General features: G+C 40.8%; 1 protein-coding gene across 10 annotated transcripts in view; it reads right to left on the bottom strand.

Annotated features, from left to right (window-relative positions):
• SH3D19 (SH3 domain containing 19) overlaps positions 1 to 27,625 on the bottom strand; it is a 175,122-nt gene that overhangs the window by 22,341 nt on the left and 125,156 nt on the right. For 5 of the 10 annotated variants that reach the window (XM_047717630.1, XM_047717626.1, XM_047717625.1 and 2 more), the window contains exons 4-10: positions 24,720 to 24,762; positions 22,261 to 22,399; positions 21,962 to 22,124; positions 20,231 to 21,232; positions 11,485 to 11,592; positions 6,910 to 7,022; positions 1,248 to 1,309 (exon numbers count right to left, since the gene is read on the bottom strand). In XM_047717630.1, the coding sequence (XP_047573586.1) occupies positions 1,248 to 1,309; positions 6,910 to 7,022; positions 11,485 to 11,592; positions 20,231 to 21,232; positions 21,962 to 22,124; positions 22,261 to 22,399; positions 24,720 to 24,762 (1,630 nt within the window). Of the gene's footprint in view, positions 1 to 1,247; positions 1,310 to 6,909; positions 7,023 to 11,484; positions 11,593 to 20,230; positions 21,233 to 21,961; positions 22,125 to 22,260; positions 22,400 to 24,719; positions 24,763 to 26,098; positions 26,140 to 27,625 lie in introns of all 10 variants that reach the window. The other 5 variants (XM_047717632.1, XM_047717631.1, XM_047717633.1 and 2 more) reach the window with 3 other exon arrangements.

Raw genomic sequence — 27,625 nt, forward strand, 5'->3', positions numbered from 1 at the left:
ATCTATGGGGTCTTAGACATAATTACAAAAGGAACATCAAACTCCAATATTTGTGTTATAGGAATTATTATTAAAACCCCAATTTAGATTAATATAAAGCAAGCTAGTTCTGCAAATGGGGTTGGACAACTATTATTTTGAAAGCCTTCCCTTAACTGCTATGATAAAAATAATTTCCAACACAGTAACATCTTCCGATAGGATCTTAGCTTTTTGTTCAAAGAGCCCTGGAACTCAGGAGGGCAGGGAACCCCTGAGCTCACAAAGTCTGTCTCCTTCTGGAGATACTTCCCAAATCCAGGCTGGTTCTCACAGCAGGGAGCATGTGTGTGTGTGCGTGCGTGTGTGTGTGTGTGTACACGTACACATTCCAGAAGTGGAGTTGCTTTAGGTTCAGAAAGCAATCTTGTTTATTTAATTGAGGAAAAGAAATAAAGATCCATGTCTGTGTTCTAGGAGTTGTGGAATTGTGTGAAAAGAAAGAAGGAGCAGAGGGACGCCTGGGTGGCTCAGTTGGTTGAGCAGCTGCCTTCGGCTCAGGTCATGATCTCAGCGTCCTGGGATCGAGTCCCACATCGGGCTCCTTGCTCATCAGGGAGCCTGCTTCTCCCTCTGCCTCTGCCTGCCATTCTGTCTGCCTGTGCTTGCTCTCTCTCCCTCTCTCTCTCTGACAAATAAATAAATAAAATCTTAAAAAAAAAAAAAAAAAAGAAAGAAGGAGCAGAGATTCCTACAACCTGCCGTGGGAAGCAGACCAGAGGTTGGTTAGTGCTCTGGGTGAGTTTGTGAGTTCAATGCATCTCTAAAAGATCTAAGACCAACGACACTCAGTTTTGTTTTGTTTTGTTTTGAAAGAACTTATTTATTTATCAGAGACAGATGGAGAGGGAGAGAACATGAAGGGGACAGTGGGAGAAGCAGACTCCCTGCTGAGTGGGAGTACAATGCAGGGCTCGATCCCAGGACCCCGAGATCATAACCTGAGCTGAAGGCAGATACTTAACTGACTAAGCCACCCAGGTGCCCCAACACTCAGTTTTGGTAACAGAAAAGAGAGTCCAGTCTTTGAATCATTAGTTTTTCTCTAATTTACCTTTTTTAAAAAAGTTTATTTATTTTTTTAATAATCTCTGTACCCAATGTGGGACTTGAACTCACGACCCCAAGATCAAAAGTCACATGCTCTTCTGACTGAGCCAGGCAGCCCTTTAATTTACTTTTTACAAGTTTTCCTACATTTCACTTACCTTGGTGGCAACCTTGGGGGTCCTCGCACAGAGCCTCCTGTTTGACCCGTGTGGTCAGATTCCTACAATTATCAGAGAATTCTTTTAAGTTAAGGTAAATCTGAAACAGGAGCTTGTCAAGAGGAATTATGGACAACTTGTTGGCTAGATCTCTAAGTGGAAATGTAGCTGAGTTATAGACAGTAGCTTAAGAGTTTCTGGTCTTAAGCAATATTAATTCATTACTTGTTCCTACCTAAGTTTTCAAGTCCTAATATAAGTGAAAACAGAGAGGAGACGAGCAGGTGGACCACAGCGCAACCGAGTGGACAGCGTGGTTATGCACGCAGCAGACCCACCAGGTATGAAAGATGTTTCTGAAATCCTATATAGCAGCAATTTAAGCAGGCACTGTTGGGAATTAAAAAAATATATATGGCCTCTATTTATCCCATGACAACACGTAAAATATGCATGGCTCCTCGGTTTAAACATATAATAATTGAGGTGGCGGTTAGTTTGTTTTGCTTCGAACAGGCAGACCTCACATCGCTGGATGGTTTATACTTTAAGTGGTGGCTTTTCAACTGGAAGAAGGAAGAACACAGAAGAAGCTTAAGGGATGGCCTGAAAGCAATGTATGTGAAGAGGAATAGAAAAGGCCCAAGAAAGAAGAGAGGGTAAAAGGGGGTACCTGGAAAAAGAAAAGAGAGGTGGAGCAGGAATGTATGTGCCTAAGAGCAGAGGGGAAAAACTGGAAGCGTGGAGAACAACAGGGAGATTTCTTTAGGGTAAAGGAATCAAACCGTGTTGTTTCAACAGGTTCTTCAAACACGGTGTAGCCCAAGGACTGGGACATGAGTACAATACAAGGGGAAAATGCTAGTCCTTTAAAATTACACTGCCAATAATAAGCAATAAAGACTGAACTATTGCTTGGGGTTCTTTGGGCTAATTTGGACTGTTTTCCTCCTTCTCACCTGATAAATGAGTTAAAATTCACTTCCACAGTGTTTTAATTTGAACTGAATATTAGCTTTTCCTTAAATACCAAATGATTAATTGCCAATAACTGCGATCATTTAAGTATGTTTCAAAATCCCATTTTAAAAAACAAATTAAGCTTGCCCTTAAAACCTGGTTTCACTAATGAGTTCAGTTAACGTAGTGAGGCGAGTCACCAACGCATAAACCCTGCAATATTCCAGTCTAATCCATGCCTTATAAATACACAGCTGCCCATTTCCCCCCACTGACGAATACTCTAGGACTTTGAAAAACTCACTCATATCTTTGGCCCTCTTTAAGATTAACAGGCAGGAACTCTTACTGGTTTTTTTTCAGAATTACAGTTGTTAGGTAACTTAATAATTAAGGGCAAATTAAGCAAATACATTCGGAGAAATCTGACAAAGTTATAGGGGATGTAGTACTTTAGTACACCCGCCACAGAATCCTAATCTTGTGTCAAATACGAGCTGCGATTTTCTCTCAGTGGTGTTATGTTTACGAAGGATCTCAAGTATCTTTTGAGTTTCTCAAGTTTTCTGAGAAAATTTTAACTCAGGAGAAAAAAAACGGGGAGGGGACGGAGTGCCCCCACCGGCCAGGAACAGCAGGCACTTGGTGGAAGGCACTGCTGTGTCCCGCATCCGTAGTGAATACTGAGAAGAGGGGAGGGGACTGGCTCCCGCGGAGCCCACTATTGTCCTGTTCGCTCAAGTCCAGCTTTGTGCCCGGTTCCGCCAACAGTCTCTGGAAGATTACTGATTAGTGATTTCCTCCTTTCCAATATTCCACACCTAACTGGAGCCTCTCTGCATCTGCTTTTTTGTAGTTCTTCTTTAGCTCTGACATCTCTGCACTTTGGCTTTTGATGTGTTTGGACAGGCATTTTAGTTCCTGGAGACGTTGATTTTTCTGCTTGTACTGTTCCTGCGGATGCCATCTTTTTGTTCATCGGCTTTGAAACGGCTTCTTACTTTCTAACATCAAAATAATCCCGCAGTTTTTCGCAGAACTTCAAAAGACCAGGGGGTAGTCTTGTCTGTTGGAACTACTGAGCAGTCTCCACGGATGCTCCTTCTATTCTTTCTCCAGGAAGTGGGGCCCCTTCTTCGCTCCTGAAGGCCGCCCGGATTCCTTAACCACGCCAGGGGGCGCCTCCTGACTCCTTGCATTGGCTGCAGCTTCCCCGAGAAGATCTGGAAGCCCCGAGTTCCCGCAGCGAGGTTGGGGCACACAGAAGCACCCGTTCCTGCTCCGGGGGCTCCTCATGGTCCTTACCCTTGACTCCAGTGTGAGATTTTTAACAGTTATCTTGTCCTAAGATGGAAAGTTCCCTAGTTCTCAAGGCAGGAGAAATAGTAGAGAGTTTTCGTCCTGCGCCTCATCAGAAGACATGGCCGGCCAAGAACAGGCCTATCCCCACCGGTAATTACACTGGTAAAATAGTCTTTCCAGGGATCCTCCCCGATACCTGAAGGCTTTATGGTCTCTGGTCTACTATTCATTCAGTAATTCTAATTTTTCAAACAGAAGGAATTTCTCAGGCATAGATTTGACTTCCTGGCCCTGGAATTCTGTATGTGTGACTTTAGCCTGCTCCTGTCCCTTGTGGTCTGTTTCTTCTCTCTTCTTGCTTCAGACCCAGTACGTCTCTCATGGTATGGACTGATTATAACACAGCACGGAATGCTTGGCCTTCCTTCGTAAACAATGTAGGACAGGATTTTCCTGTTCACGTGAGGTACAATTGTGATTACAGTACCTCTCCAGATGGTCTAGTTTATTCTAACTTCCTCTTCTTGTTTTTCTAAAATGTGGGAGTTGCTTCGTGGTCCGCTTAACACCAAATGTAATAATACCTAATACTTTAATAGAGCTTTATGGTTTACAAAAGCCCATTACACGACTTCCTGAATGAGGTATATGCCTGCTCATCATCCTCTCACTCTCCTTTACAACCCTTTAGAGTAGAAGCCAGTAACCTTCTTAAGTAGATTTTCCTCCATGGAAATTTGGGATTCTCTCCTATTCAACAACAGTATTATAGGGACCCTATTACCCCTTTTGGGCTTTCTTGGCCCAGTTTTAATAAAAATTTATTAACCAAGTACTTTGAAAATGCAAATGATCACTAAATTTTAGTTCAGCCTACAGGAAAATCTCATTAACTTGATATTGGCTAATTCAATTTAATGTCTTCTTCAAAGAAGTATCTTTTCACTAGATGATTAGATGGGTTCGCATGTCTAATAAGCATAGTTAATGCACAGAATAAAACTATTATGAAATTTGAACTGAAAATTTGGTTCAAAGGCATTAAGAATTTGTTCCTTAAAAATTTTTTTAATTTTGTTTTTTAATTTTTATTTTTTATTGAATAATTAATATATAACATTGTATTAGTTTCTGGTGTACAACACAGTGATTTAATATTTATATACATTATATAATGGGCACTATGGTAAGTCTCGTTACCTACTCTCTGTCACCCATACAAAGTCATTACAGTATGTCTTCTTTGGAGAAGTATCTGCTCATGTCTCCCGCCCATTTTTTTACTTGTTTTTTGGGTGTTGAGTTTCAAAAATTGGATATCAGCCCTTTGTCTGTACTGTCATTTGGAAATATCTTCTCCCATTCCGTGGGTTGCCTCTTTGTTTTGTTGACTGTTTCCTTTGCTGTGCAGAAGCTTTTTATCTTGATGAAGTCCCAAAAGTCCATTTCTCTTTTGTTTCCCTTGCCCTTGGAGAGTGTCTTCAAAGAAGATGCTGTGGCTGAGGTCAAAGAGGCTGCTGCCTTGAGGATTTTGATAGATTCCTGCCTCACTCTGAGGTCGTTCATCCATTTAGAGTTTATCTTTGTGCATGGTATAAACGTATGGTCGAGTTTCATTTTTCTGCATGTGGCTGTCCAATTTTCCCAGCACCATATATTGAAGAGACTATCTTTTTTTTCCACTGGATATTTTTCCTACTTTGTCGAAGGTTAGTAGCCCATAGAGTTGCAGGTGCGTATCTGGGCTCTCTACTCTGTTCCCCAAAGTTGTTAGAGTATTACTGACCATATTCCCTATGCTGCATACTATACCCCCATACCTTTATTTATTTTAAAAGCAGAAGTTTGTATCTCTTAATCTTCTTCACCTATTTCATCTATCATCCCCCCCCTTCCACTTCCATCAGTTTGTTTTCTGTATCTATGAGTCTGTTTCTATTTTGTTGTTTGTGTTGCTTTTTAGATCCCACATATAAATGAAGTCATAAAGTACTTGTCTTTCTCGGCCTGACTTATTTCACTTAGCTTAATATCCTCTAGGTTCATCCATGTTGTCACAAATGGCAAGATTTCATCTTTATTTGTGGCTGAGTAATATTTCATTGTACATAGACAGCACATCTTCTTTACCCATTCATCCAATGATGGACACTTAGGCTTCTTCCACATCTTTTTTTTCTTTTTTCTTTACTTGACAGAGAGATACACAATGAGAGAGAAAATACAAACAGGGGGAGTGGGAGAGGAGAAGCAGGCTTCCCGCCGAGCAGGGAGCCCCATGTGGAGCTCGATCCCCAGACCCTGGAATCATGACCTGAGCTGAAGGTAGGTGCTTAACAACTGAGCCATCCAGTTCCACCCAGGGAAGCCGCTCTGATGTTTCCGTATATTGGCTACTGTAAATAATGCTGTGATGAACATAGGGGTACACACGTCTTTTTGAATTACTGTCTTCATTTTTTTTTTAGGTAACTACCTAGAAGTGAAATTGCTGGATCATATGGTAGTTCTGTTCCTAATCTTCTGAGGAACCTCTACACTGTTTTCCACAGTGACTGCACAAATTTACATGCCCACCAACAGTGCAAGAGGGTTACCTTTTCCCCACATCCTTGCCAATACTCGTTAAGGAACAAACCTTAAAAGATAATCTAGCATATGGGAATTAGAAACAGTATGGGGAAAAGGTATTAAGATTGAAAAAAAAAATATATATATATATATATATTTAAAACTTGTTAACTACCATTGTTTCACAAGTCCATGTTAAAGTACTGTTTTTTATTTAAAAAATTATTTTCCTTAAATTTCAGATGAACAAATTCTTATGGTAATTATCTTAAAATTATGTCACCAGTTGGACATTTTAAATGAAACTGATGACTAAGTCTATTTCCACAAATATTAAAGGTTTTTAGAGATTTCAATAACTTTCTCATTATTAGTGCCATTTAAAAGACAATATAGGACAGTATAGGACAAATTATTTTATGATGAAGTATAATGAACTGGCCTAATTTTTTTGTTCTACGAGAATTTTAAAAATATTGAACAACTGGGATGCCTGGATGGCTCAGTGGATTAAAGTCTCTGCCTTCGGCTTGGGTCATGATCCCAGGGTCCTGGGATCGAGCCCCGCATGGGGCTCTCTGTTCAGCGGGGAGCCTGGCTCCCCGACCTCTCTGCCTGCCTCTCTGCCTACTTGTGTTCTCTCTGTCAAATAAATAAATAAAATCTTCAAAAAAAATATTGAATATCACATTAAATAAGTACTGGGGCTCAGAACTGGTTTGCAATAGAAGTCTTTATGTGACCAACAGTAAAATAATTCGGACATCATAATTTAAAATTAGCACATAGCTTCGTCTTTGATCTAAGACAATTTATAAGGACAACTTACCAAGTTTCTAGTTCTGTCAACAGTACTGAGCTTTCCAGACACTGTACTGCAAGTGTTTCCAATAGGTTTTTCAGTAGGGAGAGGAGGTGGGCTTTGTGGATCCTCATGTAAACCTGGAAAAGTAGCAGTAATTCATCAGTAATTTCTGGCCTTTGGGGATTCTGAAAGATGAAATGATTGCAGCTTGCTTCCTCAGGAAAAAGACCATCTTAAGAGAGCCACACAAAGAATGGACAGCGAAGTAAATGAGAAGGAGCTAGGAAGCCTCAGAAGACTGATGGGTTAGGAGACATCAGGCAGTTTTACTGAATGTTGTACAGAGTAAAAATAATACCGAATAAATACAGTAGCAGCCCGCATTTTTGAGAACCCTCAGTGCGCCAGGCACTAAGTTAAGGCCTTTTGTTCATATACATTTCTCCAACTGATATCTATGTGCTCTATCTGCACAGTTCCCTGGCTAGTCGTCACATGTGGTGATTTAAACTTACATCTTAAACAAAATTAAAAATTCAGTTCCTCGGCTGAACTAGCTATCTTCGCTCAGTGGCCAAGTGCTCAGCAGACACTTCTGGCTAGCAGTTACTATCATGGACAGCACCGTCTTGGAACATTTCCATCTTTGCAGGAAGTCCTATTGGACAGCACTGCGCTACATAATAACTTACCTATTCTATAGATGAAGAAAGCAAAGCTGAGAAGACAATAAATAAGCCATTCAATGTTTTAATGCTAGTAATTGTCAGATCCAGGGTTTTGAACCCTAAAGCCTGTGCTATTGTAATATGGCATGTTGCTTCCTAATAAGTTGTGTAATCCAGACATCCCTCCCCCAAATAATTAAATGTTTTCTAATTCATTAGCTCCAGATTAATGGACTTAATTGCCTTCATTTTAACAAACAGTATCTTTACATCCAAACTACATCCTTAAGTCAGTGATAGCATAGGCCCCTTAACATATTCTAAGAAGAAAAAGATCAGATTTAATTAGTGACAGCTAATTAAAATCTGTGTGCAAAAACACTTGGAGAGAGGATGACTTAACATACTAAAGGAGGCTAAAGTCACCTTTCACACAGATTTAGACACTTAAAGGAGATGGGATTTTTTTCCCCTTTTTCAAATGAACACTCTCTACTCTCATTTCACATGAAACACCTATAAACAAGAGGATGATCTGTCAGGTTCCTATTTTATCTACAGGCAGGAAAACACTCTCTAAAGGAGGAAAATACGCAGACCAGCTACTAGGAAACAATGAAATGAGAGATGAAATGAAAAAGAGACAGACAAGCATTCTCAGCAAGAAGCAGAAGACACACAGCAACATTTCAACTCAGCTGCCATCTTGAAGACTCTCACTCTGGTACAGTTTTCTTATTCTTATAAAGAAATGATCAATCACTCAGGATACTGTATTGCTGTGACGAACCATTAAGGGCACAAAGTCGTAATAACATGAAAGTAGAGAGGAGATACCTTACTGGCAGGATGGGACATAGGGATTACCAGGAATGCGTGTGTGGGCTAGGTGGAGAATTCTGATTTCAAATCATGTGGTCAGAGGAGGTCTCAATGAGAAAAGTGGCATTTGAACAAAGACCCGGAGGAGTGGTGAAGGAGGGAGCCCTGCACCTATCTGGGAAAAGGACATTTTAGTCAGAAGAAACAAACCTCAAGGGAAAAGATCTGACAGGCTCAAAGAAGACCAAGAAGTCTTGTACCACAAACTTTCCTTTCTTCATTTGACCATTCCAAGTTCTTCCAACACCGAGGAACTTTTTTTTTCCTCCATAGCACATATGAATTGCTTAATAACTAGAATAATACAGTCCTGGGGAACTGGTTTTTAGTATAAATAGAAATAATGCTCTAGACACTGGCATGTCCGTTCTCTCACATACGGCAGTTAGAATCCAACTTTCGAACAGTTCCTGGAACTTTGTCAGAATAATAAATAAAGGTGATTTCTCAATATATCCACTACAGGATTCTACGACTATGAATCCAATTTGTAAGTATGCAGACAAGAATGAATGTAGCAGGCCCGGGACTGCTTATTCATAGAAAGGCCTGCTTCCAGGGTGGGTCCTTGCTGGCATCTGGGAATTTGGGAGTTGGGGAAGGTTCCCACCAGCCCCAGAACTGATAAAATGAAAAAATATGGTTGATGCTGAATACCTGCTTTTCTTCTCAGAATCTAGAATTTTAGAATGTGCCCAAATTCCCAGAGGTGCCTATGTGACCAACCCCTAATAAAAACCCTGGGTATTGAGTGTCTAATGAGCTTCCTCGGCTGACAACATTTCACCTGTGTTGTCACAACTGGATCCTGGGGGAATTAAGCAGAGCCTTTGTGATTCCCCTGGGAGATAACACCTAGAAGCCCATGCCAGGTTTCCTCCAGACTTTGCCCAATGCACCATTTCCTGTTGCTGATTTTGTTTTGTATACTTTTGCTTAATAAATCACAGCTGTGAACATAATGCTAAGTCTTGCCAGTCCTCCTAGGGATCGTCAAACCCGGGGTTTTGGGGGACCCTGATGCAACAGGAGAATAAACTTAAATGTAAAAACTGTATTACTTAAAACCTACATGAGCATCAGGCAATATTTATGCTCATTGTATTTCACTGTGCCTGTTAAAATCCAGAATACATTTTAACAAGGTAACAGCAAGCAGAAAACCCACTGAACTATCATCTGTGAGACTTACATAGCCCACTGATTTGCGGGCTATCTAATGCTGTCAAAAGAAGTATAGCACCAGTTCTTTAACCTACCACATAACCTCCTAAGAAGCAAGAACCCACCAGAATTTGGTACCCTTGATTTTTTTTTCCCGCATTCTTCACAGTCACTGTTTAATCTTCTATGTGGCTTAGAGCCATCAATTAATAACAAAACACTCAAAAGACCAAAACCAGTATGATCCTTCTGGGTAGTTTTTTACAGGAAAACCAAACCCCTGAACTAAAGGGGTTTCATGGCATTCCAGGGTATGCCTGGAGAGTAAGCTGGGGATGTTACAGACGGGTGAAGGACGGGGACACTTGATCTGCTACCAGGAGCAATGGCGTGGCAGGATCTCCTGCTGGCTAGAGGCAAGGATGCATCTGGACCATGCAAAGGCACTGAATGAAATGAAATGAGAGCAGACGCTCCCGACGAAAACTGCGTGATGGCCCCGAGCAATGCCAGGAACCGCTTTGGAACCACTGCACAGGCACGTGCACGCACATGTACACACACCTTTACACACAACTTTTAACCATCTCCAGGGTCTAAAATAAATGGGCCTGGCCTTCTTGGCTTCTCTCTTACAATAATTTCTTTGCAGTCCTTATAAAAGCTCATAGGAAATATCATTTATTGTACCATTAAAAAAAATCAAGGCATGAAATAATATCAAAATGGAAAGTTACACTGATTTTAAAAAATGTTAGACATTATGATGTCTTCATAATTCTTGGTTACTGCTCTTCATATAATTCATACATACTTAGACTATGGTATCCAGGCAGACACACACAACGTTATTTGCTATCACTTTCAATCAGAATTGACATGTGAACAAGTGAGGGTTAGAGGTGCTGATACCCTGGTGCAGCCAAAAATCCATATGTGTCATCTTCTTCTTTTTTTTTTTAAAGATTCTATTTATTTGACAGAGCACAAGTGGGGCAAGGGCAGAGAGAGAGGGAGAAGCTGACTACCTGCTGAGCAGGGAGCCTGATGTGGGGTCCAATCCCAGGACCCTGGGATCACAACCTGAGCCGAAGGCGGACACTTAACTGACTGAGTCACCCAGGCGCCCCCAACATGTAACTTCTGATTCTCCCGAAACTTAACTACTAATAGCCTACTGATACCATAAATAGCCAATGAACACAGATTTCGTATGTTATACATATGACATACTGAATTCTTACAAAACTGTAAGCTAAAGAAAAGAAAATGTTATTAAGAAAACCATAAAGAGGGGTGCCTGGGCGGCTCAGTTGGTTGAGTGTCTGCCTTTGGCTCGGGTCATGATCTCAGGATCCTGGGATTGAGCCCCGCATCGGGCTCTCTGCTCAGGAGGAAGCCTGTTTCTCCCTCTCCCTCTGCCACTAGCAATCCCCACTTCCGCTTGCTCTCTCTCTCTCTCTCAAATAAATAAAATCTTAAAAAAAAAATAAGAAAACCATAAAGAAAATACCTTTATAGTACTGTACTGTAAAAAAGTCTGCATATAAGTGGACGCACACAGTTCATACCTGTGTTGTTCAAGGGTCAACTGTACTTTCCTACCATCTTTACCCAAGGCACTAACAAGATACTACAATTTTTCTGAGTTTCAGACTCCTTCTACTCTCTGCCTAGAGACTACGGTATAGATAAATGAAATCCATATTTACTATACCAACTGTCTAAAGAACTGTGAAAAAAGAACTTGTTTTCAAATGTCCTTTCACTGTAAATAATAGCAAATGGCCGATCACACATAATTTCAAAAGCAGACATTGACCAATTAGTATATATTTCTCCCAGGCTCTGGAGAAGCAAAGAAAGAAGGCCGATTAGTGCTTACATTTTCCTGGTTTGGCTGGAATTCGAATCACAGTGGGCTTCCTGGTGGGTGCTGGTTGAACTGCTCGTTCTTTTGTTGGTTCTGTTTTTATGGGGAGCTGAAAGGGATCTAATGAAAAACACAGTTTATTTTGCATGTTTTAGTTAACACGGACTCAAACAAAAAATCTCATTCATAATTAAAGAGTCATATTTTCATGCCCCAGGGAAAACTATTCATGGATAAACAAAATCTCAGTTTGCAGAGACAAAAACAAAGTCGGAGCTCATGAAAGGAAATAAGTTGGTGCTCTGTAAATAATTCATGTGGCTTTTCTTCCTCTCTGATGAGAGATATCCAGGACAATCTTGAATTATGTAGAAGCTATCTTCCATGGGAGTACAATCATTTCATTAAGTGTCGCCTGAAAATGAGGGACAATTGAAAGAGGAGCCAATTTCCCCCCTACTGGGGGGCCTCCTAGTTCCCACAGGCAAGAGGTCTTTTCTCCCCCACACTCCTGTGCCTGGACTGGAATACAGGGCTCACCAAGGGCCCTCATCCTCCCCAGCACCGTGCCTGGCACAGGGCAGGTGCCCAGCAGAGGAGTGCCAGTCGTTCAGTCAAACCACACTTCAGTCAACGTGAAATGGGAAGTGTTTTATCCTGGAGATAAAATCAGACATCTTCCTTCAAATATTTAATTTGGGGGCAAGGACACCATGCTGGGCATTTCTCCATTTAACGGATTCATTTAAAATTGACAATACATGTTCAGAGAAAGTATTTTAAACAAAGACATAATTACCAAACTTTTTTTTTTTTAAGCTGAAAGAAATAGTCTTTTTTTCTTTAATGTAAATATTCTTTTCAGTACTTTGGGGAAATGACCATACAATTTCTTAAAGACGAGAAATCTAAAAATACTAGATTAGCAAAAATAAAATAAATGCTGTATAATGGATACTATGTGCAGCACACAGACTCTCCTGAGCTGCTTCTGCCTTTAATTCTACAAGAGGCTGCAATTCTGCCCCTGTTCTACACTCTTCACTATAGGGAGATACTTCCTGTAAAAACAACATACACCATAGCTCCTGTGATGAACAGCGTTCATATTTTGCCGATTATGAGCTCTAGTTCCAGAAGCACCTTCTGCTGACCAGCTACTTTCAGGACACATGAAGAGCTGGGCTAAGGATAAGAAGGCCATCCAGCCCTTCAATACCTGACCTTCCCTTGCCCCACAGATCACAGGCAACCCTACCATTATCCATGCCACCAAAGGCATCATCACTCACTCACCAGCCACTTGCTCCCATGTGTATGTCTACCACGTGCCAGGAACAGTGATAGGTGGGGAGATACTGTGGTAAAGTACGATCCCATTTTATTATCTACCACCTAGGAATGGCCCTCAAGTGGCGTGCCAGGTAGAACAATTACTACTAGGCTACTGAGAAAAATAATATATTACATGACCCTTTCATGGAAACATATTAGCTCACAAGTGAGGAAAGTCTTGTCTAAGTTCAAGAAACCAACTGAGGATTATCAAAATAATATCAAACTTGAAAAAAAGTTGTAATAATACAACTTTCTTCCACTGTAACCTAGGATCTCACAAAACAAAGTTCCTTCTAGATTGAACCACATTTTTAAATTCTATATTTTGTTATACCATTTTTTACTTCAAAAGTAGTATTTATTATAAAAATCGGAAACATTAAGAAATCTATGAGGCAAGGTCTCCTGTAATCCCATCCCTCCAGTAATAATGAAACTTTGGTGATCTGCCTACAGATTTTTTTACTATACTACATGTATTATTATATAGGTATTTTGATAAACAAAAAACCCAGGATCTTATACCATGCCTTGTAATCTGCTTTTTCACTCTCGTTCACTCAAAAGTGACTGGATGTCTGCTACAAAGCAAATGCTGTTCTAAGTTGCTGGGAATATTTCAGTGAACAAAGCAAAGAAACCTGCTCTCACGGCACTTACATTCCAGTAGGGAGATGGCGGTAATAAACAGTAAATACAATAGTAAGTAGTTCATGTGGTATTCCACGTGAGAAGTACTACTGAAAAAGGAAAACGTAGGGCATGGTGAGAGATTTCGGGTGTGGGCAGACTGAAAGCAGGATGCAGCGTAAAACGAGAGTGCAAAGGTGAGGGAGGGGGGGTTCTCTACACCATCTCTCCAACAACTAGATTTCACATATTCTAATAGTTCTTCCAACTTGGATAATATGCACCAGTGTCTGGGAAACAGCAGTGCCAGCGGATATGTATTAAAAAAAAGGGGTATGTTCGCTTGTATTAAAGCCCATTATTGCAAATATTACCTGAATATGAACTCCCTAAAGGGTTCATCTATTCTGAGTGATACTAGCTGAAGTGAAAGAATTTGAAGACCCTATGTAATCCTGGTATGCATTTTATTCAAACACAGAAACATAGTATCTTCCATTTGTGTTCATCTTTCCTTCCTATTCATCTCTCCCTACTATTGCCCTTGTTCTGCCTCCTTGGCCCTTGTTGGACCCCACTGACTTTCAAAGTCCCACCTTCCTTTCCCCAGCTGTGGAAGACACTTGACTGTTCAGAGATTTGACTGTCCTCCCTCCCCCCAAGTCTTGGTTGTCGCATTCCATTGTATCAGGGGTCTGTTTTCTGTTGGGAAAAGGACCAAAAACTCAAGGAAAGGATTAAGGCTGGTGACTGTTCACTGTGTCCTACCTTTCAAGTGGCATTTCTGCTTTAATAGTTGCTTCTGATACCTATAATCTTTTGGTTATTAGTATAGGTTTTTAGTTGAGGTTTTTTTGGGGGAGAGGTTGGTATGGAGGGGGAAGAAAATCTTGAGCATGGGATGATTTCAATTATTTCCCAACCCATAGTATATTCTGAGCCAGAACACCACCTACACTCTCTCACATTCCAGGGGGAGGGCATGCACAAGGCAGGGCAGGGAAAGGAGAAAAGACACCAATCAATGCCTTGAGGGGCCAAGCACAGGGGCATCCAAATTATGCTTGCTGTTGGAGGACAGTCCTCAAGACTCCCGCTTCAAATCCTGCACACTGTGCAGAACTCACCCATTACATGGAAGGGCCCAGTTACTTATTTTTTTTAAACCTAAAGGATTTACATTGAAGTAGTATAGATACATATAACAAACTACTCCAAGTGTTCTAGTTACCTACCCACTCTTTCTCTTTCTTGGTCTTTATTTTTAATATCATTAGCTACTCTTTCGTAATTGGTACTCAGATCATGTAAAATTATTCTACTACACGTCTCTGGAAAAAAAAAATTCTTAGTACAGTGAAGCAAGGAAGTCTTCGGGTTCTAGTACGGTGGGCTGTTTGGCAGGAGTGGGTCTGTTTAATGACCTGCCCCAGCTGTGCTCAGTGAGTCAGTGAGCTCAGCATCTGCCTCTCTGTCTGCATGCTGTCCAGGCTATAATCCAGACGAGGTGTGCAGATTAGTGGGGAGGACACAGAGCATCACTTCAATAAGGGGGAGGAAAACTGGAGGCCTGTTTTCCATCTTGATGATGGTGTGCAAATCTCTTTAGTTAAACAGTACGAAGACTATTTTTTATGTCTGTTCATGAGCAGGGTATTTTTTCTAACAGAAATGAAAGTGGGCAACATATAAAGCAAAGATGGCATCTCATGTCTGGGAACTCCAGGCAATGCCAAGTGGGAAACTGGATCACTGGTACAATGAAAATGTTTCAAGTTCATAACCTCTGACCCAGCAATCTCACTCCTTGGAAATTTATCCTTCAGAAATAAGAACACTAGTAGGAGAGGCAATATTTATTAATGTTTACTACAGCATTATCTGTAGCATTATCAAAAGCAATGTCCATGGATAGGGGAAATGTTGACTCAATCACAATATACTCACACTAAGAAATATTAGGCAGGTATAAGGAAACAAGGAATTAAGACTTAGACCAACTGGACTGAGAAGTCCATAAATCTCACTGTTATATAAACAAACAAACAAACAAACAAGGGTATAGTATGATGAAAATGTTCGTAAAAAGTAGGAAAAAGTACATATATGTATGTTTGTAAGTTTTGGTTTGAAATGTCCAAAGGCACAGAAGGCCGCATACAACATTGAGGATATGGACGGACTAGAGGAGATAAAATTTTTTTTCTTTTAGTAAATGTTTGTATCATTTCACTTGTTACAGCAAATATGTGTTACTTTGTAATTGAAAAAATCCAGTAAAATAAATTCAACCACAAGAAAAAAGTTACAAGATGAAGCTGAAATAACTCCCCTGCCAAACAAACCAAAAACCACTTAAAAATAAGGGGGAAAAAGAGAAAATTCTAGTCCTTTTAGTTGCTTTTTAAAGGCAATAATGGGCATAAAATCTTCCATAAGGTAATTAGAAAAATTAAAGCTATATGGAAAATTAAAACTCTTTTTTGAGTCTATGTAATAGGATTTAATGCACATATGTTTTTGAATGTTTTATTTACACATATGTAGTTCAAAATAATAGGCTTTCATTTATAATCTTGAATAACAGCAATTTAGAAAAATCATATACTATTATTTTTAACATTTCTACTCATCCCAAGACTGAGGGTCAGTGTGGGAAGCAGCTATCTCTCTGCAGCGAAGATGACAAGAGCTAACTCCCCCAGGTTTTCTTTCTTTCTTTTTTTTTTTTAAAGATTTTATTTATTTATTTGACAGACAGAGATCACAAGTAGGAAGAGAGGCAGGCAGAGAGAGAGAGGAAGGGAAGCAGGCTCCCTGCTGAACAGAGAGCCCGATGCGGGGCTCGATCCCAGGACCCTGAGACCATGACCTGAGCCGAAGGCAGAGGCTTAACCCACTGAGCCACCCAGGCGCCCCTCCCCCAGGTTTTCATCCTAATTCTGCTTATGGTTAGCTATTGGAAAACCAGGTTCCCCTTTATAGGGAACTGGGTTGGCAGAAGAGGAGATCATCCTCTCCTGCCAACCCAGTTCCCTCATAAAGAAAACCTTTGTTACCAGCTTTTTATACATCTTTCCAAAGATACTACATATCTGTATGTGTGTGTGTTAACACAAATAGTAGCTAAAATGCCACAAATATTAATTATATCTTGCATTTTTCACCTAACGATATCTTGGGCGTTGGAACACAGCAGGAAGTAATAGGTGGTGTGCCTCCTTTTTAATTAGCACACAATCCTTCACTGCATGGGCGTACCAGTCCACTGGAGGTTATCGTAATATTCTGTGGAAGTGCTTCATTTGGGGTCCAAGAATGGGCCCTTGAAGCTCTGGAAATTGTGCATATGTGAGCTAAAGGGCTATTTTCAAGAGAGAGAAAAGAATCCCAGGATAATAAGATTCTCAGAGTTCTGTGATTCCCAGGAGGGGTTAAGAACCACAGTGCCATGACTGTACCACAGAGTTTGCTCCGGCTTCTAGAGAGAAAACACAGAGCATCTCAAAAAAACCCAAACAAACAAACAAACAAACAAAAAAACACAAACAAAACAAAATCCAAAACGCTCTCCTATCTAAAACTAAGGAACGTCCATGGCATTTTTCTCTACTTTTATTTGCAGTAGTTACTCTGCCCTCCTTCCAGCATCTCGCACCAAACCAATTATTCCACACCTGCAGCCAAACAAGCCGGCCCCTTTTACACTTCTATCCGCATGGTCTTCATTACTGGGCTGAGAAAAACACTGATGGTAATGTAGTTTTCTGCCCATTACCTGTCTCTCATAATATGCTTGTCATCATAATTAGTTTCACCATCCTTGGCTTGCTTTTCTGTCATTTCTTTCCCTTGAGTTCTGTTAATAGCAGAAATTGGCTGCTAAACTATTATTCTGGTCTGTGTAATGGGGCTGACAGCAGAGCATTCTGCTTTTTTTTTTTTGACAACTGGGTATGATTTGTAAAGGTGTGAAGAGGAATTGCTAATACTTCTCAGCTCCATTACATTAACCTGGAAGGCATTCTACCCAAGGAATGAATCCAATATTAAATTGCTTGTTTTATGAGTTTTCCCTTAATAATTTTTCTAATCTTTACCATGTTTTCACAGCTTCAGTATTTTCTGATCTCTATTTCCTGAGATTAATACGGCAACTTCATTTTATGAAAACCAGTTGATTAGATTTTCTTTATTTTTGAGGGAAGGAAAAGGAGGAAAGACATATTTGTGAGTTCCTCTCCTTTCTTTCGCGTTCCTATCTCAGTTTCGGGCTAATGCCAGGGTGATTAAGTAAGGTTTCACAAAGAGACCGTGATTCCTTATTTACAAAGACAATGCTACTGATACACCATCAAAAAGTCACGGAGCCCCAGATCAATAAATGAACAAAAACCTCTCTACATGCTGAGGAATTCAGGGTGATCCTAAAGGCCTCTGGAGGACATTAAGTGGGAGAGCAACAAGGTCCAGGGTATACTCTAGAAAAATCCCTTGGGTATCCATAACATGGAGGATGATGGGTTTGAGGCAAAAGCAGGGGCTCAAAGTAGGAGGCCTCTGCAGTAATCTGGCATAAAGACCCAAAGTGGGGCAGTACAGGCAGATGGAAATGAGAGGGCTCAAGAACTACTTAGAAGGTTAAACCAGCAGGAGTTGGTATCTAATTGGATGTGAAGGGCAAGAAGTAACAATGATTACTACTTAATAAGCACTTACCACGTTTCAGACAATGGGACAGGGCTTTCCTGCACTATCACATTTAATCCTCGCACTGCCTCCAAGAGGAGTATTATTACCATGTTTTATAGATGAGGAAATCGAGGCACAGTAGGGTTAAGTAAATAGGCCAAAGTCACACAGCAGTTAAGTGGCAGACTCTGGGCTGACTCCAAGTCCAAACAAACAGTGTGACACATAGGAAGACTCGAAGATGATCTCTAGGCTTCTCCAAGGAAGGCTGGGGACATGATGGGGGACATGATGGCATTATTGAGTACAGAAAATAGGAAAAGGAGCAGGTTTAGAAAGATGATGAAGTAAGCTTCAGTTAACTCCACAGTCAAGAGCAATGGTTAGAGTCAGGTAGGGCAAGCAAATTACATACTTCGCTAAGAGACTGCCTACATAATTAGATATTGTGCAATGAGGTGGTAGAAATCAAGGGACAGAAAAGGCTGAGTATGAGGTATGAGACTATATTCATGTTGAATGTATACTGTTGACCTTCTTTTGGAAGATGACTGTAATTATCCGTTTGATGACAGGGAATAAAGTCTCAGCAGTTATTAATCAAGTTGCCATCCCCACAGAATCTAGCAGTTTCTACAAAAGGTGGTATTTCTTTGGCTTGTGCTGTTTCCACCCCTTAACAACTTGCTGTTGTTGGTTTTACCATTCCTATCCCACCGTGAACCTTGTAACACCAAAAAGGTTTAAATAAGAAAATGATGTAACAAAGACTTGAAGGGTTAAGGATTCATACAATGTTGGTTAGCAATGTCATATAATGAAAAATACACTAGACCTAGAATAAAAAGATGGGAGTTTGAATCATGCCTTGGAAGCTGCTAATGTTATGACACTGGGCAAGCTACCCACTGATTTCTCTCAGTCTCATTTTCTTCTTCTGCAAACTGAGGCCAACAATACCAATACCTTGCAGAGAGTTACTGTAAGTATTAAATTAAATGATGTAGGTCTGGGTACCTAGCAAAATGTTTGGAACACTGCAGAAGCTCAGTACACTCTAATGCCTTTCCTCCTGCCTCAACAAGAGGCATGTTGTAGCCACTAACATGTCATATGCATGATAAATATTTAATAAATATGCTTGTTATCATTTAAAATACACCTGTGCTGTACAGAATTTGGTTTTGAATCACAGAGCTTATCCCATTTTGATGCATGTTAAACATCCATAAGATGACAGCTAACCTTTTGAAAACACTATTAAGCTCATATGTTCACAAATGCTACCCAAATAAGTAAACAGCAGTAAAAGGAATCATCAATGACAAGTAAAGCAGCTTACTTTGACAAATCAAAGATAAGCTTTACCATCATAGCCTCCATCTGAATAGTGTGAGCAAAGAAAACATACTCTCTGAATTTCCTCTTGAGAAATTTAATTGTCCTGATCCTGGCAGGAAATGTACAGCTGTTGTATTTTATTTACAAAACTTTGTATTCCCCAGGGAAGATGTTCTGTGAAGATAAGCGAAAAAATTTTTGCTACATATGGCTGGGTCGTCATTCCTGGCTTTGCTCTTGCCAGAGTCCTCCCCAGGGTCGATGCCTCTCCTGGTACTCCCCATGGGGCTGGCTCAGTCTAAGGAGCCCTTCTGGGGCCACACTGTTGACTTCTCATCTATGAGAAGTTTCCCCTGCCTCCCCCTAGTGCTTGACTCTCCAGCTGCCAGAGTTGGGAAGTCAGCTTCACACCTGGTTTAGCCGCTAGACCCAGTCTGCTTATTTCCGGCTCACGTAGTAGTCTACACGTGTCTCCCGCTTTCTCTGTCTCCATCTCCCCCATTCCAGATTTTCCTATTCCTCTGTCTCCATCTCCCTCCCAGCTCCATGTTTCTTAATCTGTGTTTCTGTCTCTGTACACACACAGGCATGAGCACACAGGCATGAGCGCGCACGCATGCACACACACCACCACACACACACACACACACATACACCCCCTCCAGAAATTATGTCCTAGAAACTATAACAGCAAAAGTGCCATTCAAGATGCCCTCTGGTGAGTTTTCACTCCCTCCCACTTCTCCTTTTTACTCACCCAGAACCATCTCTGAACCAAGAGATTCTTCAACCAGGTTCCCAGCTGGTGTGGGTAAAACATCATCATCAAAACTGATGAGGTCAATGTCCCCTGGAGGCTTGCTTTGCTGAGCTGCAGCCGGGGAGATGGCCGGGGGCCCTTCTCCCAGTGACCTGAATGCTTTGGCCTGTGACGCCACTGAGAGTCGGGGAGGAACAGTGACCGGTTTCAGCAAAGCTGTAGAGTTGGGGATTTCTAAGGAGACCGATTTCTTCGGCAACAAAGGCCGAGGAGCGGGGGTTGGGACTTTCTTCCCACCGTCAGGGCTCTCAGCCATGGGCCCTCCTCCCAGAATCTCATGATTAATACTTCGTGTAAGGCCAGCATTTGGTTTCTTTGGCAATTCAGGTTTGGTTACTGGGATGCTCCCTACTTCTTGCGGTGGAGACTGTGGGGTAAGCCCTTCCCTGGGGGCCACCTTGAGTCTGTTTTCAGTCCAGGAGTCCCACTCTCCAGAAGCTCTGTTGGCAGCTGGCTTGGGAGCCACTGAGGGTTTCCCTGAGGGAAGAGCAGGCCTGGGGGGGAGTGTGCGGGGAGCGATTTCTGGTTTCGCGGGTGGTCCCAAGGTTTCTTTATTTGTCTGGCCCTCAAATGCTTTGATTCTTGAAATGACACTATTTTGGCTTCGTTCTGTGTTCATAATGTTCATCACTGCCTGACTATCCAAGTTGTTGGTACTATCCAACAAACACTGGGGCTGGCTCAGCGAGGACTCCTTGTCTGTGGCTGTGGGGCTGGTTTTCTGGTGATTTTGCTCTTTAATGTGACTGTCTCTGGCTACAGGTCTGAGGTTGGCTTTTGATCTTGGTCTTGGCACTGGACATCTTGTAGCACTGGAGTTCTCTGGACAGTTCTGTTCTTCTGAAGTATCAAAGACTATTAAAGGTGCAACATTTGTTGGAAGATCACTGGCCGAGACCACCTGGGAAGGCTGGAGAGGCTTGAGAGGTGCCTGTAGTGCTGACAAGACCAAAACCCACAGACACAAGTTGCAACATTGTAATTTAAAAGAAAAGAAAAAAAACCCCAGAAGATACACAGACTGTTTAAATATACATGTAGAATATCAAGAGATCTTGGTTTCCTTAATTAGTAAAAAGTAATTCCAAAATCAATGCGGAAATGTTTACACTCAGCTTCTCACAGGAGTGTTCTTCAAGTTGTATTTATTCATAAGAGAAATATTCATACATAATATTTTTAAAACACCATTAAATTCTCAATTCCCAGCAGACTTACCACACGAACCCTTCCCCTCTTGTCAGAATTCCAACACTGCTTGCTTTACTTTTCCAAAGTAAGAACTTACTCTTATCTGTTATACGAACACAATGCTTTTTAAAAGCCTAATGGAACAACCGTCCTTTACACTCTATCAAGTTTAAGGTTGCTAAATAGAGCATCCTTCTCAATGGGCATAAAGGGGATCAACAGTAATACAACCGTGAGTTAAAAGAATGCTGTTTTTGTGATATAAACAGGGGTTAGCCTCAGAGATTGGGGCTGCAGCTCATGAGAATGACCTGTTGTGATAATCACAGCAAACCAAAATAATGGAAGCACACAGTGATCACACTGACTGGGAAGCAGAGCTCAATGAATTATGCACAAGTCGCAAATTATTTTAAAGGCCAGAAGCCTACTGATTACTTCCCTAGATCTAGGTCAGAATTAGGGAAGACAAATTACTTGCATTACTTTGAGGCAGCTGGTTGTCTATTTCTTCTGGAAAGTCAGTCTGAGTTGCAGAAGTAATTGTGTGCCTTGGAGTGGCAGCAGCATTATTATTATTCGTAGTATTCACTTGAACTTGGTTGATTTCTTTTATGACTTGCTCATAAGATGGTGGGAGCTGCAAAAAAAGAATGAAGATTTTAGACATCTATGGACAAGAGCCAAAGTATTGATGTATTAATAGTCTTACTCTTCTTATCTTTGAACTCACTTTAAAAAATAAAATGCAGAGAGATAATGTGATATTTATTTACCTCAGCAGGAACCAGTTCACTGGGCCTCCAAGGACCTGCTGCAGAAGAGGGGGGAAATCCCAGTCCCGGGGGTGGGGCTCCTGGGAACCACGAGGCTGGCCTCAGGGGCTCAGCTGCCACGATGGTGATCTCTGGGCGCCTAGCAGACAAGACCTCAGTAAGGGTTTGCAGGTTGATAACAAGCTATTGTCTACCTCAAACATTCAAAGATTCCTAAAAACAACTACTGCCTCAAAAAAGTTACATAAGAATTGCCGTAGTCCTAGAAATGACCTGTCTGGCCTGGGCTATCAAGGGAGCAGAGGACAGTCATCTTCCAGGACTCCAGGGCTCAAAGTTAGAGATGTACCTTGAGCATACTCAGCTCTGCCTTGCTGGATAAGAATAAGGGCTAAGGAAGGCTCACACAATCTCTTCATTCCAGGGTTCTGCTATCCAGCCTATACCATGAACATAAATAATATATGGTAAGGCAGAAAGTACACCGGTCAAATAGAACTGCTTCATTTTCTGCCATTATAAATGATATACTCTGACATGATACCATATAGAACAATATCCTTTTCCTCCTCACCCAGCCTCTGCCCCAATTCAAAGTCATCTCTAAGTGTTTCGAGATTGCATGTTCATTTCTAGACCCTGCTATGTGTGTCTGTGCTCCTGGTCAGTGTGGTATATGATTCTGGTAACTGACCTTTAATACTGGCACCACAGTAATTCAGGCAATTCAGGCATGGCTCCTTTCATCATTTTCTTAATCTGATTCTACATTCGCATGTTTAAACTTTATAGTCAACCTCATTTCCTAACAAACACCAACTGTGTGACCCTGAGCAAGCAATCAACCTCTCTGAGCCTGAGTTTTCTTATATAACAAGCAGGGATGATGAGATCTGCCCTGACCTTCTCTAGCACTCTACAGAAAATGAAAATAAAAAAGCACTGCTGGGACGCCTGGGTGGCTCAGTTGGTTAAGCCGCTGCCTTTGGCTCAGGTCATGATCCCAGGGTTCTGGAATCAAGTCCCCTATCGGGCTCCTTGCTTGGCAGGGAGCTTCTCTCGCTTCTCTCGCTACCTCTGCCTGCTTGTGTGTACTCTCTCTCTGTTGAATAAATAAATAAAATCTTAAAAAAAAAAAAAAAGGCATGGTATTGAGGCACCTGGGTGGCTCAGATGATTAAGCATCTGCCTTTGGCTCTGGTCATGAGCCCGTGATCCTGGTATTGAGCCCTGGCATCAGCTTCCTGCTCAGTGCAGAGCCTGCCTCTCCCTCTGCCATTCCCTCTGCCTGTGCTCTCTGGCTCTATCTCTGTTGAATAAATAAATAAAATCTTAAAAAAAAAAAAGCACTGCTATTATCAAAACTGGGCATATTCACACATTCTCGGCTAGCTCATGAAACAGTAGAACCTGCTTATTGATTAAATTTGAATTGCATTACCTAAAGACCTCTGCTCAAAGCTTTTGTCTAACTCATGAGTTATTGGCTAACAAATATTAAGCACTACGCTTGCAGTAATCCTTATGACAGCCTTGAGATAGGTATGACTAACAACATTTCTCTATTAAAGATTTTATTTTTAGTAAATCTCTGTACCCAACACGGGGCTTGAACTAAAACTCTGAGATCAAGAGTCGCATGTTGTACCCATTAAGCCAGCCACGTTCCCTGATTAGCAACATTTTCAAGATGGGGATACAGAAGCTAAGAAAAGGTTAAGCAGCTTGCCCAAGGCCACACAACAAGAAGGCAGTGAAATAAAAAAAAAAAAAAAAAAAAAAGAAGGCAGTGAAATCAAAATTCGAACTCGGTTATGTCTGATGCTAAAATCCTCATCCTTCATTATTCTATATTACCCTGTAAGAAATGTGAAAGCAGGTAGCGTCTTGTAAAAATCCACCTATCCATGCTTCCATCCATTCAACCATCTGTCTGTCTACTGGTACTTTCTTCTGTCTGTCCAGCAACTCTCTCCTCCCTTCACCCTCCTTCCCTCCTTCCTTCTCTCCAACCAGTCATCCAGCCATTTATCCAATTAGTTATCCATCATCCATCCTGACTCTTCTCCTCTCCTTATTCTTCCATTGTTTTCTATCTTGTCATCCATTCATCTATGCAACATTTACTAAGCAGCGAGGAGGTACAAAGCATTTCTTTGAGCAATTCTTTGAAGCAGTTATGGTAGTTCTTTACATATAGCAGTCACTAATAAACATTTACAGAATTTACTTCAGTAAATAATTATTGCCAAAAGAGCATTCTGAGGTTTGTGTTGCTTCTTTTCCCACCAAAATTTTCATCATTCGAGCTTACAGATTAATTCAGGAAATGTACTGATGAGGCAGAACACTGCTTATGTAAACACACTGCTTATGAAAGAGAAATATTTAACTTGTTAACGGGCAGCACACTTTGATTTCATCATTAGCAGAATAGATAACCTCTGTTATAACCATACCTCCTATCTCGATGAAGCTCGCTCTGAAAAGAAGTCCGAGAAGCTATAGAAGAGAGAATAAACTGTTAAAATACAAAATCAGTACATTCAATTAAGGTTTAAATTTTTATGGGTACATTATTGGAAAAAGTTAGCTGATACTTCAAATCACAGAGGATATCTGAATTTTAACATCCATAAGTAGAAAAGCAAATCAAACTGATCTTTTTATATGGCATAAAATTAATTTTATTTACATATTTGAATTACATAAGAAAACACAGATTTCAAAAACTCCCCAAAGCACATTCCATGGTTCCGAAAATAATTTGAAGAGTGAAAGGGAAAAGAAGACAACTATTAAATACGAATTGCCTGGTAAGAGCATTACAACAATGACATGAAATTACAATGGGCAGAAAAAATTTTAAATATCTATTCTAATCCATGTGACTGTACTTTTGCAATAGCTGTTAACAACTCTATTGTAAAGAAAGTGAAAGAGGTCCAATTTCCATCTATTTTCTAATATTTCTGGAATTTTATAACCTTTAAATTGTCTTATTACTTAAATTCAAAGATAATAGTAAGAAATGCAAAAACTGTTCACAACACTTTTATAAGCGTGTTTCTAGCACATACTACTGTATACACAGCACCGAGTTTTCCTTTAAGCCTCAAACTCAAAAAACTAGATGGTTCAGACTTTTTCCAAATTTATTTTTTAATTAAATTAAAGTCTTAATCATATGATCTGGAAAATGTCACATACGGTGCCACACATTACATGTATGTGTAATGGAGAACAGTATTCCTATTTTCAAGAAGCACATTCTTACAATTCCTTTAAGAAAACCTTCAAGTACCAAACTGAAAAGATATGCACACAAAGGGGAAATTGTTTCCGATATAAACTATTTCTACCAGCTGCCTTTATCTCTCACTAGTAGTCTACTTTTTCCATTCTTCTGACTGAGAAGGCTGATGACCTGAATCTCTCCTTCCTTCCTCCTATTAACTTCGGATCCTCTCCGAGGACGGAGGCTGCCAAAGCCGGGATGCAGGGGTGGAGGTGGGCGGTGGGGATGAAATCTAGGCTGGAGTGGGAGCTGTGACAACTGCTGGGCTGGTCTATCAGGAATCCTACATGTGTATCCTTAGCCAATGGCACTGTCAAATTTTTATTGAGAGCTAAACCAAGCAGAGGTACGTTTTGTCTACTGGAATAAGAGAGGACAGAGAGGCTCAAGCTCTGAGTGGGGTATCTGATTCGTAAGAACGGTTGCATTAAGTCAGACAGAGGCACAAGAGTGCTATGATCACGTTACCACTGTCGAGACAGCCAGAATCAGCAGACACAACACTATTAAAAAGATACCATGTCATTGTCACAAACGTACCTCTTCCACGGGGCATTTTGGCTGTGCACTATTCATGAGTGCTAAGGGAAAAAAAGAAGGGGTTATAGAAGAGGAAAGGGAGAAAAAAGAAGAGTGAACCAGTTGCCTAGGCTTTAAAGGGAATTCAGGAACAAGACTGTTCTGCCATGCTGCTGTTTCTCTCCCATCTGCACACTGGGACAGAAAAGGGAAGTTGATGCACCACAGTTTCAGAGAGTAAAGAAACAGGCAAGGAGACATCTCTACAGACCACATAACCCCAGTAAAAATAAACCCACATAACCCCAGTGAAAATAAACCCACCTACAGTTTTTAACAACATTGCAAAAAACAAAACAAAACCAAAAATCCTAAAAACCATTTTGAAAAATCAATTTGCTACTTTAACAGGGAATAATTTTAAAGTATGAATATAGTACTTAAAGGGGAACCCGGGAGTCAATTTACTTTCTCTTAAATCAGTGGCTTTTCACTTGATTCTGCTCCTTCACAGCAGAGGTGATTAGTAGCAGGAGTCCCTGGTTAGCAGAGGGGTACTCCCCCTCGGGAGGGGGCAGAACGAGAGAGAGAAGATCTCCCAGCCTTACTTGTTGATCTCCTCCACGTCCTTTGGGAGTCACTGCTTTCCTCTCTCCTGCTTTGAATTTTTTTTTCCCCTTCGTATTCACTGATGTATGAAATCTCTTTTCTCTCTTGATCCTTATAGAATGACCGGCCTTTTTGTCAGTGTTGAGCAAGGTTAGTTGCTAGAAATACGTTAGATTTTCATACAGCATCTCTCAGTCTTCCTGCTAATAAGTCAACTATCCACTTCCTCTCATTCTCGCTTTCCCAGATCAAACAGACTTGGTGTAGGTGTTGCCAGGACGATCAAATTCGCCACTGATGCTCATACAGACCAACATGTTCCTCTGAACCCTGCCACAAACTGCTAGCTACTCTTCTGTGCCTTTCGGATTAAGGCCACAGTTAAAAGTTATCCTGTTGTTCCACAGAATTATTTTCAAACTTGTCTAGTTCATATGGTTAAATTCTAAGTACAAAATAAATTCATATTCAGCTGTTTATAAAAGACAGAGATCTGGATTTGCAATATTACTACTAATAAGGAATCCTTCTAAATTCCAACAGGATCGTAAGCACAGACAGACGCTCAGTGATTATCCTACTCCAACCTTACAGATGAGGAGGATGGGACACAGAGAGGTTAAATGAATTATCCCAGGTCATACAGCCTATTATGAGAAGGGGTGGGAGAACTTTGTTCCTGGAAGCAGTTTAACTCCTCATGGAGCCAAGAGAGGTGGAAGCTAATCCTGATTCTAAATAATTCAAAATTACTGATTAAATGATGATCACATGAAATAAACACATAGAAGGATTATTATAAGCATCATTGGTACAGGACAACCTTGCCAATGAAAACCACAATAATCACACACACACACAAAACCCCAAACTCCCTAACATTTCCTTGAGATGGTATGAGTCACATGTTTGACATGATAACAAGAACATCTGTAGTTT

The sequence above is a fragment of the Lutra lutra genome, chromosome 2 (genome assembly GCF_902655055.1).
Source record: "Lutra lutra chromosome 2, mLutLut1.2, whole genome shotgun sequence".
In the NCBI taxonomy this organism is placed as follows: Eukaryota; Metazoa; Chordata; class Mammalia; order Carnivora; family Mustelidae; genus Lutra; species Lutra lutra.